General features: G+C 34.3%; 1 protein-coding gene across 1 annotated transcript in view; it reads left to right on the forward strand.

The window, feature by feature from the left end:
* The window catches only part of LOC126892475 (serine/threonine-protein kinase Warts), a 124024-nt gene that overhangs the window by 79899 nt on the left and 21030 nt on the right, over positions 1 to 23095 (forward strand). Inside the window, exon 8 of the mRNA XM_050662006.1 lies at positions 1887 to 2222. Within this exon, the coding sequence (XP_050517963.1) occupies positions 1887 to 2222 (336 nt within the window). The remainder of the gene's footprint in view (positions 1 to 1886; positions 2223 to 23095) is intronic.

The following is a 23095-nucleotide window of genomic DNA, read 5'->3' on the forward strand; positions in this document are numbered from 1 at the left end:
AAATTATGATAATAATGTTAATATTACTGAATACAGGGAATACAGAATTAAACACGCTTTCAAATGAGATACCACACGACCCATATTCCCATTAAAAAAATCATCGATTACGTCATCACGCTCTGATGGATGACGTCACGTAGAATGAAATATATGCCAAAAAATTGCAATATAAAAATAAAAATAAACCTATTTCGGCATTTCCTTAAAATCTAATAGGTAACTATTGCCAAATATCGAGGTGGACTCTTTTCTTTGGCCCACCCTGTATAAATTTGTATTAATTGTGAAATCTGGTGAAAATAGATTAATTTTTATTTCATTAGACAGTTTATTGGAATTTTAATTATTACCCTGCCTGCAAACGCTCAAAATTTGACCATTTTGATTTTTGGCCATTTTCTGAGGCCTGTAACTCCTATATGACTTGATAGGGGCTAACATTCAGTCAAATTTCAAATTTTTTCATCCGTGCCCATCAGAGATATAAAGGGTCAAACTTTGAGATTTTGCAAAAAATTACATTTTTGTGATTTTTTTTTTAAATTTACTCAAGTCTCAAAGCTCAAACTTTTTTTATTTAAAGTACGTACGTATATCTTTTTCAGAAAAAAATTACAAACCATTATCGGCTTGTCTTATGCTGTTAAAAAAATGCTAAAAATGGCATTTTATCAGTTTACTTTTTCAAACTTTGAGGTTCATTTAAGGCCTTAAGGGTAGTTTGAAATTAAATAATGCTATTATAGGCCGTTTTTTCAGAACATACTTTTCCAAAAAGTTTGGTTTTTGATTTTTTGTTCTAGGACAAACGTCAGTGAAAATATTGGCTATTGGGACCGTGCAAGTTCGGCAAAGCGACCCCTATTTCTACACTCTGTACTTTTATTCGCACTGTTAATTATATTGGCCAATTATATTAGTCCTGGTTATTGGATAATTGTCAAGGCCATAGTCCAAAAAAATAATAAGAAGAAAAAATAAGATGCAGGTTATGTTATGCAAACGAAAACAATTGTATGTAGTAAATAAAATTAGTTATTAAAATGCAGTACTGCAAGCAAAATACAATTAATTAAATTTACCTTTATATAATAATTGCATATCATATCAATATTGTGGAGCAATATATAATTTTTCTGCTTCAATGACAGAAAGTATGAAATATACGTCAATTTGACAATTTCAATTGACAATATGAATTATTTAAGATAGTTGCAATATTTTTCCGCGACTCGCGCACGGTCGTTTCTCGTTTCCATTCCAAGTACTTGCACACCGCGAATAGAGCGAAGCCATGTTTTCCGTGAAAATGATCGATACGATTTAACAAAAATGGCCGAAATCGCAAAATAATTTTAAAAAAAATAAATTAAATGCAATTTTGTACTCTATATAGAGTGAAGTTTAAGAGGTAGAAAAATAAAAAATATTAAAAATAGTCAAGCAACCGCCTTTGGACCCGCCTTGGCTTGGATTGACCCTGAAGAGCGGGAATATCTTGCATGGAAAGTGTAATACAACGTACAGGAAGAAATATTCAGTAGTAACTTTGATTTTTTATGTCAATTTCCTTTAGTATTCATTTCATAATGACTTACTTTTATAACATGCTTTCTCACATATAGTATCAAGTTATCTTTGTTATGTTCTTTAGTTACTAACTTTTATATACTTATATTGGTGTAACTGCAATAAAAATGATTTCTGTTCACAATATTTTACTTCTAATTTTACATATACGTAGATAGACTCTTGCCAAACAATGTAGTCAAAAATATAACTTATTTAACTTTTCAATCGATTTTTTTGGTCTCAAGTGTATTTTATATCTACATACAAAAGTGTCATTTATATTCGTTTTAATTTTGTTATTTGTTTTGTAGGTTAAAACGGGCAAAAATGGACAAGAGTATGTTTGTCCGAATAAAACCGATCGGAGTAGGAGCATTCGGCGAAGTAACGCTTGTTAGAAAAATAGATACCAATCACCTATACGCGATGAAGACTTTGAGGAAATCCGAAGTTCTGAAGAGGAATCAAGTGGCCCACGTTAAAGCAGAAAGGGATATTTTGGCAGAAGCCGACAACGAATGGGTAGTCAAGTTGTATTATTCGTTTCAAGATTCTGATATTTTGTATTTTGTAATGGATTACATACCAGGTGGTGATCTAATGGCGTTGTTAATTAAATTAGGAATTTTCGAAGAAGTACTAGCCAGGTAAGATGCACACATTATGTATATGAAGTTGATATTAAAGTTATTGAAGCAAACATTTAGTCCAGAGAAATAAGATTTTTCTCGTGACGCAGGCTTTCTCCCCCTCCAGGCCGAAACCAAATTTTTTGAGTAGTATGGACAACTATATTAATAACCTATATGTTTCCTGCAGCCGATTTTGATGATATACGTTACCAGAGAACGGCAGTTCTCGCCAGTGGCGCACACCCACACCCCTTACACGCGACACTATATATACACGAAATTTGTGATTTTCTAAATCTGATCTCTCGTCTTAAAGTTCAGGAAAAGACTCACCCATGCATATGTCAGCCATCCATTTTGGTCCAAGGATATGGATTTTACGGCCCCTCCTATTTAGGGTCTGTTTTTCGTTCTCGTCCCCAAAACTTCGAAAATTTAACTCCGACCTTTGCGGCTTCTAATAGTACTGATCATTACCTTTCCAACGCATGTCTAATTTTGAAAATCGGTTATACCGTTCAAAAGTTACCGAGCTCAGAAATATGACTCAATTTCTATTTAAAAAAGGGAAAATGTTGGTCGATATGTATGTATGTATGTAGGTATGTGGAAAAGTTAAACCGATCTGAATTTTTTTTCTGTGCTTGAAGAGGGGGTCAGGACCGATTCAGAACCCGTGTAGTTTGTGACTTTTGACCACACATAAGCCAGTTATAGGACTTGGTAGGTACAAAACGGTATATTTTTTGGGGGTATAGATCTTCGGTTCAAGAGGAGACAGGAGAACCGCAAATACACCAAATCAATAGTGTTGAGTTAAGCTTTCAAATGGTGTCTATGCCGTCAGCATCAGACATACACACGGCTCAGCCGTTGTCCTAGGTGAACGACAAACGCGACATTGCGACACGACGCGACGCTAAAATATTAAGTAATGGTTGTATTTGTGTGTGGCCTACGTTTTCGGATTAATCAGTCTACGACAAGACGCGACGAAGTGCGAACTTGTTTTGTTCGCGACGAGACACGACGCGCGACGCAGTGTTACACCTCATTGCTTTTGTCAATTCAAATTATGCTACGCAATAGTTTATTAAATAAATAAAAACTAATAGTAACTATATAGTACCAGTATTTTCTCATTACCTTAAAGTCAGTAAAAGCCTCTCCTCAATAGAAATTGGTTTTTGAAAATTACTTATTGACAGTTGAATACTGGGTTTAACAGGTGCAATAATATAATAGAAAGTGCTTGGTAATAAGCCACAATACTCTTTAAACCAACGTAGATTATTTTTCTTAATTTCGAATATAAATAATGATAAAACTCTCGAAATTTATTTTGCTCTAAATATAAGTGTTTAAAATATGAATTTTCTAGTAACACTGTCGTATACTTCCCCATATTTAAGAATAGGAATGAATTGACATCGTCACGTTTGTCCTAGGTTGAGCGATGGAAAGCGACGCGATGCGACGCTACATAAGCCACACGTCGCGTGAATTACTGGCCGCATCGTATCGCAACGCATTGCATCGCGTCGCGTCGTTTTCCGTCGCTCACCTAGGACAACGGGTCAGTAAGCCGAAAAACTGAAAAACTAAACTTTGAAAATTTTGGTTTTTCTACAATTACTCAAAATTTCAACCTACGAATTACGCCAATAACTGAGCGTTTGTAGAGGAACTCTAGACGAATCCAACGGTGTATACCACATATCCGGGAAAATTCGAATTTTTAAGTTATAGGCCTCATAAGTATGATCAAATCTATTTCTTATGGGAAAAACGGGTTTTCAAGCTCAATAATTCTTGTAATAGCTTCAGTTATCATATTTGACCTTAGATGCATCAGATACTACTTGTCAATGCGTTTCAAACTCATGTTTAGTGATCCAAATCGATTAAGCCGTTTAGAAGTTATTAAGCTACAAAAGTATAATCCAATTATCGATTATTCCCTAAATGGTTTATGTAGTTGTAGTGGTTACGACGCTAAATTTGATCTGGCAACAGGCAATCCGAGTTTATTTTTACCGGCCATCCCAATTTTTTTTTCAATCTATTTCGAATAGAAAAAAATCTTGTGTACATTCGTTGGACACTAGATCATTTGGGAGATAATGCGACAAAGACGACCATTTATAAAGCTTAACGTGTAATCGAGAAACATTGCATTCACTTCATACATTTAATTTATAAATAACTTTGAAAAACTCATGATACAAGAATAAAAAACCGCTAAACGCCGTAAAAATGAGTGGCGCATACAATATTCCAGCTACAAAAGATCTGATATGAATATTACGTGGCGCGAAAATGTATTTTCATTTTGATGCATAACAAAATTCTAGTTTTATTTTAAAAGATTTTTCCATAATATTTGCTACATTTGAAGTAACCGCGCCACAAAAGAGTTTCAAAATTCAAACTGTATCAAAGTTGCTCTTTTGTGGCGCGTTTACTTCAAATTTAGCAAATATTATGGAAAAATATTTTAAAATAAAACTAGAATTTTGTTTTGCATCAAAATGAAAGTACATTTTCGCGCCACGTAGTATTCATATCATATCTTTTGTAGCTGGAATATTGTATGCGCTACTCATTTTTACGGCGTTTAGCGGTTTTTTATTCTTGTATTTATAATCAAATCAAGATCAAAAAACGGTAAAATTCGCTTTTTTTCGTCTGTTACTAAAAAGTGAAGTGTTTGGGTTTCTGGTGGACTGTATTATTATAATTGAATTTGACACTGTGGATACTTTATTCACTTATTAAACAATTACAATAGATATTATTAAAAATTCAAACTGTCCTTTTTTCACGTTTTTACACCGTCTCGTCGTTCGTTCTTCTTCTTCGTGGGATGCGCGTTCAGCTTGGTCATTGGGCCGTCATTTTCACTTGCGTGCGTCGCAGCGGACAGGACCGTACTTCGATTCTGGACAGAAGCATTCTAAACAAATTTGAGAATAAGAAACTCGTAAATCATATAAAAAAACTTTAATATGGCGTTCGCTGAATATGTCTATCCTTATTTGTTGCTTAGAAAATTGCAAAATAAGTCATACATTTTGAGATTTTATAAATGTCCATAACGTATGTAAAAATTAAGATAGAACCTTCTTATTACACGGAATGCTGAGACTTCTTGTGCTTAAATTACATTTTAAATTTCAAAGTAATTGGTCAAATAGTTTAAAAATTATTTAATTTGTTTATCCCAAATTCATTTTTTTTGCAACACCAAAGTCAGAAAATTGTGAGGTTACAGTAATACTTAGGACAGTTTATGAAAGAAAAACATTTATAGTATTAACTTGATTAAAAAAAAATGACAAAAACTAATTTTAAACAGTGTAAAATTATTTTGCAAAAACATGTCGATTTATTGCTTACTTATAAACAATTAGAATAACTTTTTAACCGTTACACCGAGTACGTTTTTTCTGTCACTTCCAACAGTAATGCGTTAGAGAGAATTCGATAATCTGTGACGCACGCACTGGGTTTGGGATGATCTGGATGTTATTGATTTTTTAATTATTCATAAATATAAACGCAATTTATAACTGACAATTGTTTTCCTTTATTTCAAAATCCATTGTGCTATATTTAACCCCAAAAACCCCCGAGTACATTGTTTGCATAAATTTAGTGTCGGAAAGCCTCGAAATTCCAGAAGATAATGTACATAACAGTCACCCTGGGCACTAGGTTTTCCGAGGGTCAATTCTGATTATTCGAGTTCAACAATCACACATTTGGATGTATTTTATGCACTATACCTTCAATTATGCATTTCCACCCATTTTTCTATTGTAGACTTTTTTCCTGACATCATCCTGAACACAATGCAAAAGTTTGTAACTCGATATAAACCGGGAGATATTAACAGAACTTCAACCACGATTTTGTAAGTCCTGTCCTTTGCAATACTGGAAGGTTAGAAAAAATACTTACAATTTATGGAAAAATCTCCGGGTTTCCTGTGACATTTTCCTGTGAAAATTATATTTTTCATGAGGAAAAAATGAGGAGTTGCGATGAATTTCTGTGTCCTGCCATATTCATAGAATGACAGGATACTATCAATTTTATGGAGAAAATTTTTTGGGCAGGAGGGTTGCAATAGGACTAAAGGAGTATTCGCGGTGTGCAAGTACTTGGAAAGGGAAACGAGAAACGACCGTGCGCGAGTCGCGGAGAAATATTGCAACTATCTTAAATAATTCATATTGTCAATTGAAATTGTCAAATTGACGTATATTTCATACCTTCTGTCATTGACTCAGAAAAATTATATATTGCTCCACAATATTGATATGATATGCAATTATTATATAAAGGTAAATTTAATTAATTGTATTTTGCTTGCAGTACTGCATTTTAATAACGGATTTTATTTACTACATACAATTGTTTACGTTTGCTAAACATATCCTGCATCTTATTTTTTTCTTCTTATTATTTTTTTGGACTATGGTCTTGACAATTATCCAGCAACCAGGACTAATATAATTGGCCAATATAATTAAAAGTGCGAATAAAAGTACAGAGCGTAGAAATAGAGGTCGCTTTGCCGAACTTGCACGGTCCCAATATATATATTCGCGGTGTGCAAGTACTTGGAAGGGAAACGAGAAACGACCGTGCGCGAGTCGCGGAGAAATATTGCAACTATCTTAAATAATTCATATTGTCAATTGAAATTGTCAAATTGACGTATATTTCATACCTTCTGTCATTGAAGCAAAAAAATTATATATTGCTCCACAATATTGATATGATATGCAATTATTATATAAAGGTAAATTTAATTAATTGTATTTTGCTTGCAGTACTGTATTTTAATACCTAATTTTATTTACTACATACAATTTTTTACGTTTGCATAACATAACCTGCATCTTATTTTTTCTTCTTATTATTTTTTTGGACTATGGCCTTGACAATTATCCAGCAACCAGGACTAATATAATTGGCCAATATAATTAAAAGTGCGAATAAAAGTACAGAGCGTAGAAATAGAGGTCGCTTTGCCGAACTTGCACGGTCCCAATACAAACATGTAGTGAAAATAATGAAATTTTCATAATTTTCTGAGTCCTGCCAACTTAATCAATTAAACATAATTATTTGAAAATGATCGAAAAAAATGTTGGCATGACGTCTCCTAATGTTTAACTGCACTTGTCCCCTTTAAAATTCTGTGGAAAATTTTCACCCTGGTTCCGTGATTTTCTGAGTCATAAAATAAATTTTATTATAAAATAAATAATTTAAGTAGACATTATTTAAAATGGCAGGATGTTTAGTTACACCTTTTTTCCTATACATAGTTAAAGATGTGTAAGAAAATTCGTGGAAAGTTACACGATTTTCTGAGTCATGCAATTTTGCACATATCTCAAGAATGTTAATATAAAGCTCTTTACAAAGAGGCAGGATGATTGTGTAGTTATTTCGTATATAAAAATTAAATTTTAAGTCTGTAAAATTATTTCTGGTTGTTATAGAAACATATTCATATCCCCACAATTTTCTGAGTCATGGCATGTCAAGTATGCTTAAAAAACACTAATCGAAAACCGTTTACAACGTGGCAGGATAATCGCAAAGATATTTAATACATAAAAATTAATTTTTATATCGTTAAAACAATCGTACGGTATTAAATATTATTTTCCTGAGTAATGTCTCGGATTTTTACACACCTTTCAGATCTAATACCAAACTGTAAGATCTTTATTTTAAGCGATTAGATCATATTTGTATCTAAGTAAAGGTAATAAAAGTAATAGGAAGAATATCAATAATTTTACAATTAATTGGTTATAGTAGGGATTGTACCTATTATACAGGGTGTCCAGAAACTCTTCTAACAAACGAAGCCCGGAGATTCCTCAGATAATTTTAAGAAAATTTAACTCAATTCACCTAGTCCGAAAATGCTTCCTAAGGAAGCTAAAGCTCTTTAAAGATGGCGTATTGTAATTAGTTTTTTAAAATAGCTCCAGAACACTTCTATTTAGAAAAACGAAAATTGGTACACCTATTTATCTTTCAGAGATAAATCGATTCCATCAATTGTCAATTTTTAGTACCGGTCATAGGCGTCCGTTTAGGGTAGGGAAACGGATATTTTATCGCATAACTTTTCTGTGTTTAACTTTTAAGCATTTTTGACACTGGATTATTAAACTATGGGGTATTCTTGTACTGAAAGGTACTCTTGCTTTAAGTCGGTAGGATACGCCAGGTTCTAGAAAAATCGATTTGAAAAATTTTGCGGTTTTTGAATTTGAAAAAAAAAACTTTAGAAAAACGAAAACTGGCACGTTTATTTCTCTTCCAGAGATGAATCGCTTTTATCAATTGTGAATTTCTAGTATCGGTCATAGGCGTCCGTCTTGGGTAGATCAACGAAATTTCATAACTTGCTTTCATTTTTAAGCATTTTTGACAGTAGAGTATTAAATTATGAGGTATTCTAGTACTAAAAGTTACTCTTGCTTTATGTCGATAAATACACTGTTTTTTTTTTATTTTTTTATTTAAATTTTTCTTAAATTCAAAATACGAAAAATTTTAAAATTGATTTTTCTAGAAAACGGTGCATCCTACCGACTTAAAGCAAGAGTACCTTTTAGTACTAGAATACCTCACAATTTAATAATATAGTGTCAAAAATGCTTAAAAGTTAAAGACAAAAAAGTTATGCTATAAAATAACCGTTGTTCTATCCAAAACAGACTCCTATGACCGGTAGTAGAGATTCGCAATTGATGGAATCGATTTATCTCTGGAAGATAAAAAGGCGGACCAGTTTCTATGTATCGAAATGGAAGCGTTCTGGAGATATAAAAAAAACGAATTACAAGGCACTATCTTCAAAGAGCTCTAGCTCCCTTAGGAAACATTTTTGGATTAGGTGAATTGTATTAAATGGTCTTAAAATGATCTTAGGAACCTTAAAATTATATACAGTGTGTTCCATTAAAAAAAACATAAGTTTGTGTCGCCCTGTCAATAAGGGTAACCATGTATATTACAAAATATTTTTAAATTATGATCCTATCTTTGCCCCACGTTTTAACTAAATAACTTTTTTTCGTATCTCTTACTACAAACGAGTAATTGGACTTTGTCACACTAATGCCCCACCCTGTATACGAAATAACTATAAAACCATCCTGCCTCTTTGTAAATAGACTTATATTAAGATTCTTGAAACATATGCAAAGTGGCATGACTCAGAACATCGTGGAATTTTTCACGAATTTTCTTACAAATCTAGGACTCCTGCCGTCTTACTAGAACCGTTTAACCTTCCTGCCGAGTACCGAAAAAGTATTGATTACATTTGAGTATTATAACTTTTTAAAGGCAGGACTCAGAAAATCACGGAATCAGGGTGAACATTTTCAGCAGAATTTTCCAAGGGACAAGTATACTTAAACGTTAGGAGACGTCATGCCAATATTTTTTTTGATCATTTTGAAATAAATATGTTTAATTTATTTAGTTGGCAGGACCCAGAAAATCATGAAAATTTCATTATTTTCCTTACATGTTTGTATACATATTTACTCCGTTAGCCCGTTTGCAACCCTCCTGCCCAAAAAATTTTCTTCATATAATCCATAGTATCCTGTCATTCTACGGATATGGCAGGACTCAGAAATTCATCGCAAAACCCTATTTTTATTTTTTGGGAAAATCTATTTTTTACAGGAAAATGTCACAGGAAATTTGTGGATGTTTCCACAAATTGTAAGTACCTCGTCTGCTTTTCCATAATTGCAAAAGGCAGGACTCAGAAAATCGTGACTGAACTTATGTATAATATCTCCCGGTCTAATAGGTGTATAAAGAAATAAGGGTAGAGCTACCCTAATGATGGGGTTGATTAACTGGAAGACACTATATTTCCCATTAAATACTTTATTAATATATAAGGTACATTTATTACTCGTTACTAGTACCCAGTTGACGATGGAATGAACGTCCTCTCTTCGAGGTGGCACTCTCTAAAGTAACCCCAACATTATACCTCCCTCAATATCTCTGTGTATTAATACTTATTGATTATCTATGTTTGTGATACTTTCGTATATGTATGTCAAGATTATTATGTCAATAATAATATACAGAAGTGCAATTTTGCACTAATACCTACATGTGTAAGTTTTGTTTACAAGACTACTTACAACATTCGGCATGCTTAATTGTTTACTAATATATTTAAATATATTACAGTGGATTAATTTTATGATATTTGAAATTATCTGAAATATTGTTAAAATATAATACACAATGCAATTCCGAACACAATGCAAAAAGTTTGTAAGTCGATAGGTGTTATATTTAAAAATTGATTTATTCTTGCGTTTTTTTGTTCTAAACGCCCGTGTCTAAGCGATCAGCATGCAAAAATACGTCTAATAAAAATTGTTCACTTCTGGTAAAAAATTTTGTTGGCTTATTTTTTTTTTTTTTTTTTTTTTTATTTAGACAAAGTCGCATCCACCGAAGGTTATTAGCGACATTTCTGTAACATTTGTAGCAATATTAAATCGAAAATTGGTAAAAATGAATTACAATTTGTAGACAATTAAACCTTTGGAACAATAATTGGATTCCACGCACTAACACTTTATTTTTGAAATGTACTTTTAGATCGCTAGCAACACTCTCTTTCTGATGCATCATTAGTGATAGCGTTACGCGCACTAGTATCTGCTTGTTCATATTTCCTTCTATGCCTATGTGGGATGGTATCCACAGGAAGTGGATTCTTGTGAAACTTTCTTGAGCTTCCATTAGTTCGGCCTTGGTTCTTTTCTCATTGGGGTGTTTATGGTATATATTTTGCATAGCTTTGACTGTGCTAAGAGAGTCGGAAAGGACTGGACAACAAGAGAGGTTTTTAATATATATATATATATATATATATATATATATATATATATATATATATATATATATATATATATATATATGTTCGGAAAGATTTCCGCGGTCAGGTAAATGAAAATTACTAAGTTCTCGGGAAGAACCGCGTTGAGAATTTATAACTCGACGTTTCGGCACCCTTTTTGGAGCCATTATCAAGAGGGGTATGGTTCCGTTCGAGTTCGGGGTCTCAATCTGCCTACTCCCCTCACTCGTGACGTACCAGTAGTGTCTTGTTCTCTAGGAGAACGGTCAAGCGGCACTGAGGTCTCAATCTGCCTACTCCTCAGTGTCGAGTGACGACCTGTCTTCGCCTGTGTAGCTCCTTTTATACTCTCAGTGCGCGCGGGAACTGTATGCGCGGGAGAGGCCTGAGTGGGATCGACTGACGTGGGGATTCGCCGAAGCAGCGGTCGCCATGTTGCCGGCAGTCTTTTGGCGTCATCGCCGTTGTCAACACTCTTGTTTCTCGCTCTATAAGGCTTAGTGACGACAATCACAGACCATCTGAAATAAATTCAATAAGGCAAACACTCTTACAAAACGGCTACCATAAAACCCAAATCAATAGGAGCATTCAGAAACATCTAAATCCCATTCCATCTAATAAAGAAAACTTGCCGCCCGATCAACCCAAAATCTTTCTACCTTTTATCAAAGGTGTCACTGACAAGATTAGTAGAATTCTTACCCCTCTAAATATCAAAACCGTCTTCACTACTCACTCCAAGTTGTGCAATCTTGTCAGATCCGTAAAAGACCAAATCCCCAATGAAGACCATGGTGTCTACGAGATACCTTGTTCCAGTTGCCCAAGGACATACATAGGACAGACAAACCGACGAATCCAAAACCGTATCTACGAACATTCCATATCTGTAAAACATTCCGACACTACTTCAGCCCTTGCCCAACATCATATTCAGACAGGTCACCAAATAGATTTCGAGAAAGCAAAAACCATCGCCCCTGTCCGCTCCTTAAAATCGAGAATCATCCGTGAAGCCATCGAAATTGAAAAACGCCCTCACAGCCTAAACACACGCGATGACGCCAAAAGACTGCCGGCAACATGGCGACCGCTGCTTCGGCGAATCCCCACGTCAGTCGATCCCACTCAGGCCTCTCCCGCGCATACAGTTCCCGCGCGCACTGAGAGTATAAAAGGAGCTACACAGGCGAAGACAGGTCGTCACTCGACACTGAGGAGTAGGCAGATTGAGACCTCAGTGCCGCTTGACCGTTCTCCTAGAGAACAAGACACTACTGGTACGTCACGAGTGAGGGGAGTAGGCAGATTGAGACCCCGAACTCGAACGGAACCATACCCCTCTTGATAATGGCTCCAAAAAGGGTGCCGAAACGTCGAGTTATAAATTCTCAACGCGGTTCTTCCCGAGAACTTAGTAATTTTCATATATATATATATATATATATATATATATATATATATATATATATATATATATATATATATATATATATATATATATATATATATATATGTATATATATATATATATATATATATATATATATATATATACTGTTATATTTCTATTTGATATGAAAATTAAATTTTGATAATTATAAACAAAATTCAATTCAATATAAAATATTTTCAATTTTCTCAACCACGGGCATATAAATTTAAAACAACCTGTATACAACAAATTGTTATATGTAATTTTAAGAAGTGATTAGAATAAGCGTACGAAACTCGGAACAATGTGCTTAGAATAAACAAAGTGAATGACGCGTACCATTATCGTTTCTTCGCGGAAGGTCGATCATTAGCCTATGCTAAATAAAACTCAGTGAAATAGATGATAGTTCATTATCGTTTTTCGCGGAAGGTTTCGATCATTAGCCTATGCTAAATAAGACTCATTTGAAAGAGAGAATAGGTCATTAAAATTTGTAAATAGTTAGAAAGTATTTTAGAATGGGAATTAAATATTTTCTTTTGAAATCCATTAAGCATATTTAGAAAGATTAAAAATTGGTTTTGAGGAATATTACGAATGAGAGTTGGTGGTGGAAGATTGATTTGTGAATTTGGAAGGGATATTTAGAAAGTAGGGGAATGAATGACAAAGTGAGAGCAGAATGTTTTGAGCTGTCGAGAAGTGAAGTCGAGTAGTAGACGGTAGTGTTCGAGGAGTGAGAAAGCCGGTGTAGTTCCGTGAGTGTGGAGTATCTATCGTGGAACGAGAAGTAGGCCAGGTCGAGAGTAAAAGAACCTCCTTGAGCCCAGAGTGTCCCGGTAGCTGATAGCAGTTTCGAAAAAGGTAGAACACAGCATCACGACAAAAGCAGGAACGAGAGCTATTCGAGCTAGTTTTTCAAAGGAGAACATCACTGGAAGCCAGGACGAGGTTTGATCGCAGCCAAGGATAGCAGGAAAGGGTTTTGTGTGAGGACATTTTCAGTTCACCAGGAAAAGGTCAGTCTCATTTGTTTGGACATGAATGTATGGGTTTTTCGTATTAAATTCCACATAAAAAATTGAATAACATAATCAATAATATCAGAAAAGCTTCATCAAACTTAAATAGAGTTGTTCCTAATAACTCCTAATAGTTAAATGTTAATAAAAACTTTCAATTGAAAACCAAAAGGAAATAAGATTCCCATTTGTAAATGTTATGTTTAAGAATAATAAGAAATAGCAAATATTAAGCATTGGTTGCCTTTTAAATAAAATAAAAAATATTTTGATTATAATTGTAACCCATATGTGTATTTTTTTTACTCTTTTCTTTTCTATCCCGATTAGGAACCATTAAGAAATATTTAGAAGCCACGGAAGTAAGTAATTAATTTATAATTCGCCCTGAGATTGAAAACATATTGATATGTGATCTGGTTAATTAATTGGATTAGTATTAATACATTGATTAAATTAAGTAACATATAAGAATATTATCTCATATCAATAATCAAGATCACATCAACTGTCGTCCAACGTGGAAAGCATTGTAAAGTATTTCTAGTGGCAAATTTGAAGGATAGAAAGAGTAAAGCCGGTATTTGAAAATTTATATGCCTGTGGTAAAAAGTGAGATACTTACATTTGATAACATAAAATTTTAGATCTCTTTAGGTACAAATTTTACATAACTGATTTAATATTTTATTTTTACGATATTTACATTTGATATATTTATTGACAATTTATAATATTTGGGTGAGAAAAAGTCGTCTTGGTAACATACTAGTAAAATTTCATATTTGGCGGGGACAGTACTTCTTGAAAACAAATGTCTGTGACAAGAAGCCAAAGCAAGGACAACAAAAAACAAAAAGAACATTCAGACCAAGAAGATATTTTAGACAAGACAATCATGGCATCAGAACAGCAAGAATTATCAGGAATAGATAAACTATTACAACTGATGCAACTCCAGTCACAAAAAATGGATGAAGCAAAAAGGACAATGGATAAAAATCAGGAGGAAACAAAACTAGCAATGGATGAAGCAAAAAGGACAATGGATAAAAATCAGGAAGAAACATCAAAGAAAATGGATAAAGTGGATCAAAAAATGGAGGAAACACAACAAAAAATGGAACAAAAAATGGATAAAGTGGAGAAAAAAATGGATGACAATCAACAGGAAACAAAACAAGCGATAGAAGAGAACAATAAGAAAATAGAGGAACGCATAGAAAAGTATGAAATGAAAATTAAAGATCACATGCAAAAACAAGAAATGAGAATGAAGGACCACATGAAAGAACAAGAAATGAAAATTCAAAATAAAATGAAGGAGTTAACGAATTGCCAGAAAAAAGAAATGGAAAGTTTGGAAAACAAGTTGCAAAACGCTATTCAAGCAGACATAGAAGAAGTGGAAAGAAAGATTGCGGAAATCAATACGCAACAAAATGTCGGAGAAAGAAGAGAAATGGTTATACATAGCACAGATGACGTGAAGATAAGGTTTGGCGGGGATGTAAGAAGATTACACCCAGTGCCGTTCATTAATAGCCTGAAAAAGAAAATACAACACATCGGAAATTTCGATACAGCAAAAGAAACTATTAGAAACCATCTCAAATATGAAGCAAGCCTATGGTTCGATAGTAAAGAAGAAGAATTCGGCAATTGGCAACAATTTGAACAAAAATTTTTGAATTATTTCTGGGGAAAGGTCCAACAATTGGAAATTAACAAGGAATTGCAAAATGGGAAATACAATGATAGGATGGGTGTATCAGAAAGGACATATGCTTTGCAAATTTACAATAATGCAAAACATTTACAATATAATTACTCATCGGAACAATTAGTCGAACTGATTGCAAGACATTTCGAGGAAACGCTGGAAGACCATATCACATTGCAAAATTACAAAGACATAGATAGTTTATGCCAATTCCTACAAATAAGAGAATCACGTCTAAGAGAAAGAAAATCAAGAAGGTCGCGAGAAGATTACAGGCCCCGAGAAACACAAGATTACAGAGATAGAAATCAAAATAGGAGGGACTATACAAGACGAGATTTTAATCCCAGAAGGGAAAACGAAAATAGAGACAACGGAAGAGGAAATTATGAACAAAGAAATAGGCAATGGAATGAGGACAGAAATCGAGAATACCAGAATAGAAACACCACACGCTCAAATCAAGAAAACAGAAATAATGGTAGACAAAATGAACAGGGATATCGAGAAAACCGAAACAGATCCGACAGACCAAGAGAAAATAGAAGAGAAGTGAATAATACCCAGACAGATGAATATGACGGAGAGAGACATTATGACGAAAATATAAACAACGATGAGCAACCGGCGTCTTTTCACGACGGCGCTCACTAAAAACCAAAAATCAAACAGGAATCTTTTGTCACCCCAAGGAGTTTATTAAATTGGCAGGAAACAACGAAAAGAAAAATGGAGTTAATTTAAAATTTGTGGATGGATTTATCAACGAGAAACCAATTAAAATTATGATAGACACTGGATCTGAAATAACATTGGTCAACAGAAAACTAATAGAAGAAGTTAACTTAACAAATTTAATTTATAAAATACCTAGGGTAAATTTAGTGGGCGCAAACAAACGGACATTGGCAACTATAAATGAAGGCATACGAGTAATGGTACGACTGGGCAAGAATATGTATGCACTACAATGTGTAATAATGCCAAACATGTCACATGACATGATAGTAGGAGTGGACGAATTGGCAGAAAAACATGTAGTGATAGATTTTAAAAATAATACGATGAAACTAACAGAAGAAAAAGAAAAAGAACAGGACAAGGAACATGAGAAACAAAATACGGACGAATCAGGTTAAGAACAAACAGTGGAAATGAATTTGGCAGCGAAGCAAGGACAAAGAAGAAAAAGGAGAAAAGGTCAGAAAAAGATAAAAGAAAATGAAACCTGTGGCTCCTCAAAAGAAGAGTTGAGCCCAGAAGAAGAAAATTTGAGAGTATCAGAAACAAAGGAAACCTGGGATTCCTCAAAAGAAGAGACGGGCTCAGGAGAAGAAGAAATAAAGCTAAAAAATGAAAGTGAAAAGAATATGATTGAAACAGTGGTATTTGAAGAGGAGGTATATGCAAACGAGGATGCAGAATGCACGGTAAACATGTGTGAAGAATCTGAGAAAAAAGACAGAAAATTGATATGTGGAGAAGGGAAAGAAAAAGAATTGCGGTTGATGTTAAGAGACTACGAAAATTTGATCAATGAGGAAAACAGAGTGGCTAAAAAGTACGAACATTCATTTGAGGTGAAAAACTTGAGAAATTTTCGATCAAAGACTTACCCGATTCCATACAAGTATCGACAAGAGGTGAAAGAAGAAATAAATAAAATGTTGGAAGATCAAATCATCGAAAGATGTGATTCACCGTATGTTAACCCGATTGTGATAGTAAAGAAAAGCAGTGGAGAATTGAGATTATGTTTAGATGCCAGGAATATCAACCAGCACACTGTATCACAATATGAATCACCTCTAAACATCGAGGCCATTTTTGGAAGAATCACCGGGTCACACATATTTTCGAAAATTGACTTAAAACACAGTTTTTGGTTGATACCGTTAGCTGAAAAGTGTAGAAACTACACCGCTTTTTCTATTGATGGTATTGTCTACCGGTTTAAGGTAGTGCCGTTTGGATTGCAGATTGCAGTTTAGAGTGCTTGTGCTGCACTCGTCCGAGCTCTACATACCATTTTGAATCGCCACGAAGATTTCATAGTTCATTATATCGATGATTTATTAATTTTTTTACAAGATACTCAGAGTCATCTGAAACACATAGAAATAATTCTGGAAGAATTGGACACAGCGGGATTGAAATTAAACATTGAAAAATGTCAATTTTTTCAAAAAGAAGTCATTTATTTGGGTTTTCAATTGGACACCAAAACAGTAAGATTATCCGAAGACAGAGTCAAGCTCATAGATGAATACCCAAGACCAACGAATTTGAAAACATTGAGAGGTTTTCTTTGCACGATTAATTATTTTAAAAAACTGATTCCCGATTTGAGCCAAAAGGAAATCCCTCTGATAAAGTTGCTTAAAAAAGGAATAAAATGGAATTGGAAAGAAGAACAGGAGGAAGCTTTCGAAACATTAAAACGAGAATTCGCAAAAGGAACGAAAATATACCACCCCATTTACAATTTACCTTTTATACTCCGAACTGATGCGTCCATACAAAAATTTGCAGGAGTTCTGTCTCAAATACAAAACGACCAAGAAGTGCCGATATGTTTTATATCGCGAGTGACTAAAACACATGAGAGAAAATATAGTGTTACAGAATTGGAGTTTGCCAGTGTACTATATTGCGTGAACAAATTGAGGTTTTACTTATTGGGAGCAAAATTCACAATCGAAACAGACCATGCAGCTTTAGTACATATCATGAAGAATAGATTAGTAAATAATAGAATACATAGAGGTATTCTATTATTACAGGAGTATGATTTTGAGTTCCGATATATAAAAGGAAAAGACAACATAATAGCCGACGCTCTAACACGGGATGAGGACACGGGAAAAAAGGAAACAATTACTCTACAGGTGGGACTAAATAGATTAATACAAGAAGAAGGGATATATTCGTTAAATGAGATAAGGACAAACCAAGAAGACCTAGAGGAAAGAGAGAAAAGAAGAGCGGAAGTAGAAAATGACATATATTTTAAGAGAATAGACGGAAAGGAACTATATTTAGTGACACAGACATTGGCCGAAAAGATAATAAAGAAATTACATGAGGACAATGGGCATATCGGTAGCAGAAAAGTTTGGCTCGTTTTTAGGGAAAATTACATCAGCCGACAGGATTACCGCATTGCAAAGGAAATTACCCAGAAGTGCGATGTATGTCAAAAATATAAGAGTCGGAATTTCAAAAACGAAAATGTTGCCAAAAATATTGAAGCCCGAAACAAACTAGACATTGTAGCAATAGATATGTTAAGCGATCTAATTATGACCACTAAAAGGAACAAACATATTCTGGTAATGGTGAATGTGTTTTCAAAATACGTAAAATTATATAGTTGCCGCACCACAAAGGGGGAGGAAATATTAAGAAAAATCGACAATTTTATAGCCATAGTAGGAACACCAAAAAAAGATCCTACTGGACAATGCAACGTATTTCCGAAATGATCGTTTCAAGGGACAACTTCGAGAACGAGGAATAGAGACAAATTTTGTCAGCATCAGGCATCCACAGAGTAATCCTTCGGAACGATTCATACAGGAAGTGACGAAATTTCTTCGCATTGCAACAGATGGTCAACATCGCCACTGGGACAGGAAAATGGCGGAAATAGAAAGGTATCTAAATACAATTCCGAGCACAGTAACAAAAGAGACCCCAGAATACATCATGAAGGGTGTATTGCCGATAAGGCCATGGGAAGACCAAGAGCCAAAAGAATATCAACAGGTGATTGAAACCGTACAGAGAAGATTACGGCGAAGCAACGAAAAATATATCCAAAGACAGGAACAAAATAGAAAAAGAAGACCAGTGACTTTCCAAAAGGGTGAAAAAGTACTCGTGAGGGCATTACGAGTATCAAATCTTCCTGGGGGCATTTGCGCAAAGTTGATGCCTGTTTTCGAAGGCCCGTACATCGTGAATAATGAAAATGGGATAAATAGTTATGAGTTGAGGCACAGGAACTCGGAAAAGATCCGAGGAATTTATAATATTCACGATGTATACAAATATCACGAATAAAAGACAGAATTACATGAAGTAGATAGTAAGTTAGGATATAAGACGTAGATTAAAGTAAGGAAATATACAGGGAGTTGGTTTTGCCTCGAGAAAATTTATTTAAAAATGCAGATAAATTTTATCGAATACAAGGCGGGGATTTGTTATATTTCTATTTGATATGAAAATTAAATTTTGATAATTATAAACAAAATTCAATTCAATATAAAATATTTTCAATTTTCTCAACCACGGGCATATAAATTTAAAACAACCTGTATACAACAAATTGTTATATGTAATTTTAAGAAGTGATTAGAATAAGCGTACCAAACTCGGAACAATGTGCTTAGAATAAACAAAGTGAATGACGCGTACCATTATCGTTTCTTCGCGGAAGGTCGATCATTAGCCTATGCTAAATAAAACTCAGTGAAATAGATGATAGTTCATTATCGTTTTTCGCGGAAGGTTTCGATCATTAGCCTATGCTAAATAAGACTCATTTGAAAGAGAGAATAGGTCATTAAAATTTGTAAATAGTTAGAAAGTATTTTAGAATGGGAATTAAATATTTTCTTTTGAAATCCATTAAGCATATTTAGAAAGATTAAAAATTGGTTTTGAGGAATATTACGAATGAGAGTTGGTGGTGGAAGATTGATTTGTGAATTTGGAAGGGATATTTAGAAAGTAGGGGAATGAATGACAAAGTGAGAGCAGAATGTTTTGAGCTGTCGAGAAGTGAAGTCGAGTAGTAGACGGTAGTGTTCGAGGAGTGAGAAAGCCGGTGTAGTTCCGTGAGTGTGGAGTATCTATCGTGGAACGAGAAGTAGGCCAGGTCGAGAGTAAAAGAACCTCCTTGAGCCCAGAGTGTCCCGGTAGCTGATAGCAGTTTCGAAAAAGGTAGAACACAGCATCACGACAAAAGCAGGAACGAGAGCTATTCGAGCTAGTTTTTCAAAGGAGAACATCACTGGAAGCCAAGACGAGGTTTGATCGCAACCAAGGATAGCAGGAAAGGGTTTTGTGTGAGGACATTTTCAGTTCACCAGGAAAAGGTCAGTCTCATTTGTTTGGACATGAATGTATGGGTTTTTCGTATTAAATTCCACATAAAAAATTGAATAACATAATCAATAATATCAGAAAAGCTTCATCAAACTTAAATAGGTAAAAATAGGTAAAAAATTTTGTGTAAAAAAAGTGCAATTACAGTGAACATAAACAACTGTGAGTACCATTTCACAATTTATTAATAATAAAACAAACTATACTAATTACATACCAGTAAAAAACCCGATCATGCCTTCTACCTCAGTTTGTTCTAACTGCTCCAAAAACATAGCAACAGCTGACCGTAAACTTCAGTGCGATGGTTGTAAGCGACAAATACATATCACATGCACGGATCTTTCTTCCGACGATCGCGTTACTCGACAGAAAATTCGTGGGATAAGTATCCTATGTAATTCTTGCAGCTCAAATATCTCTAATTTTTCGGAAATAAAAGATCTTTTGCTGGACTTTAAAATGGAAATTCGTACGAAAATTAATGATTTTGAAAGTAAAATAACTGAGTTAAATAACAAGCTCAGCCAAATTGACTTGTTTAAGTCTACCGAATTCACGGATAATATTGCAAACGAAGCTGTAGATCGCATGACACGTGCGAAGAATATTCTAATCAGAGGCGTTCCAGAATCTTCCTCTGGGGATGCACAACGCAGAAAAGATGACGACGCAAATAAGATTAACCTTGTCTTGGCAACTGTTGGCTGTCAGGAAAAGCAAATCACTTTCTACAGAGTCGGCAAAGCGAACCAACGTTTTCCCCGAATGATAAAGGTAGTAATGAGTTCGGAATACCACGTTAAAGATATTTTGAGAAATAAAGCAAAACTTTTGGAAAACAAAGCCACGGAAAAATTCTCAATAATTGACGATAAGACGCCCATCCAACAAACACGCTTAAAAGAACTCCGAAATGAACTAGAAATTCGCAAAAATAACGGTGAACATGACTTAACAATTAAATACATTAATGGCACTCCCAGAATCACGAAATTTCGTTCATAATTTTTCTACCGATAGATTTAATGATTGGCTATTTCTATATACGAATTTAGATTCACTTTCTGCAAAATTTGATGAATTTGTATGCACAGTGCAACTTCTTCAGCCACACATTATGTGTATTGCTGAATCCTGACTTAAACCCTCAATCCCTGATTCTTCTGTTAACATCAATGGATATACAATTTATCGTAAAGACAGAGAAAATCGTGTCGGTGGTGGTGTATGCATTTATTTATCTAATATTATTACCACAACTTTCAAAATTAACATTAACCCATTAGATATTCCTGGAATAGATGCTATTCACGTGTCTATTACTAAAAATCCATTTTGCCTTAATTTAGTCTGTATATACCGTCCACCTCTTACAGTACTTGCACACGATAATATTATGTTTACTAAACTTGAAGAACTATCATCTCTCGATAATCTCATTATTACTGGAGATTTTAATTTTCCGGAGATCACCTGGCCAATAACTTCGTTATCTGACACCGAAAACTCTCATAATTTATTTAAAAGTTTTGTAGTAAATTCGAACTTAATACAGCTCATTACAGAACCTACCAGATTTAGAACTAATAACCAACCATCTACTTTAGATCTGGTGCTTATTAACGACGAACAGCTGATTTCATCTCTCGAAATCAGCTCTCCTATAGGAAAGTCAGATCATGCAGTTATAACGGCTCACATCCAATTCAATCAAATTCTACCCCGCAAAAATAATATTGTAACATACACCATAACAGATTTTTCTGAAGTCGACGCTGAATTCTCTCAAATCAACTGGAATTTGTTTTTTGCTGACTTAAACGACCCTTCATCAATGTGGACTGCATTTCTCGATACCGTCCACAATATAATTTCTAAAAATACTACCATCCGTAAGACTTATAAAAACAATCTTAAACCGTGGATTAATCAAACGGCAACAGAAAAAATTAATCACAAACGACATCTCTGGCGGAAATTTAAACAGACCGGGCTTTACAGCGATTTTCAAAACCACCGCAGATTTTCAAATAATTTACAAACATTTCTAAAAACTTTAAGACGTAATTTTGAAACAAGTGTTATTGAAAGCGGTAACATTAAAAAAGTTTACAAATACATAAGATCCTCATTGACATCTAAAGTGTCCATACCTTTACTACAAAAACCTAATCAGACTTTATGCTCTTCTGACACAGATTCTTCCGAAACTCTCTCCTTAGCATTTTCACAGGTTTTTACTAAAGAATCGAATGATGGCAATCTACCTCCTATTAGGTGTAACCGTGTCGGCGCATCCTTAGAGCAAGTCGAATTTACAGTGGATCATGTCAAACAACATTTAATGAAACTTCGCACAGTCGCTTCACCTGGTTTAGATGGTTTAACACCAAAAATGTTAAAAAGATGCGCAGACACGCTTGCAATACCTTTAACGTTAATTATGCAGACTTCTTTTATCCAGAATTCCTTACCCCCTAGTTGGAAATTAGCATCCGTCACCCCTATTTTTAAAAAAGGCAACAAACTCGATCCCAACAATTATCGTCCGATTAGCTTGCTGTCAGTAGTTGGTAAGGTCATGGAAGCCATTATTTCCGAGGAGATGACTAAATTCCTTCTCCAGGAACATGTCATTCC

Source organism: Diabrotica virgifera, chromosome 9, assembly GCF_917563875.1.
Source record: "Diabrotica virgifera virgifera chromosome 9, PGI_DIABVI_V3a".
Classification (NCBI taxonomy): Eukaryota; Metazoa; Arthropoda; class Insecta; order Coleoptera; family Chrysomelidae; genus Diabrotica; species Diabrotica virgifera.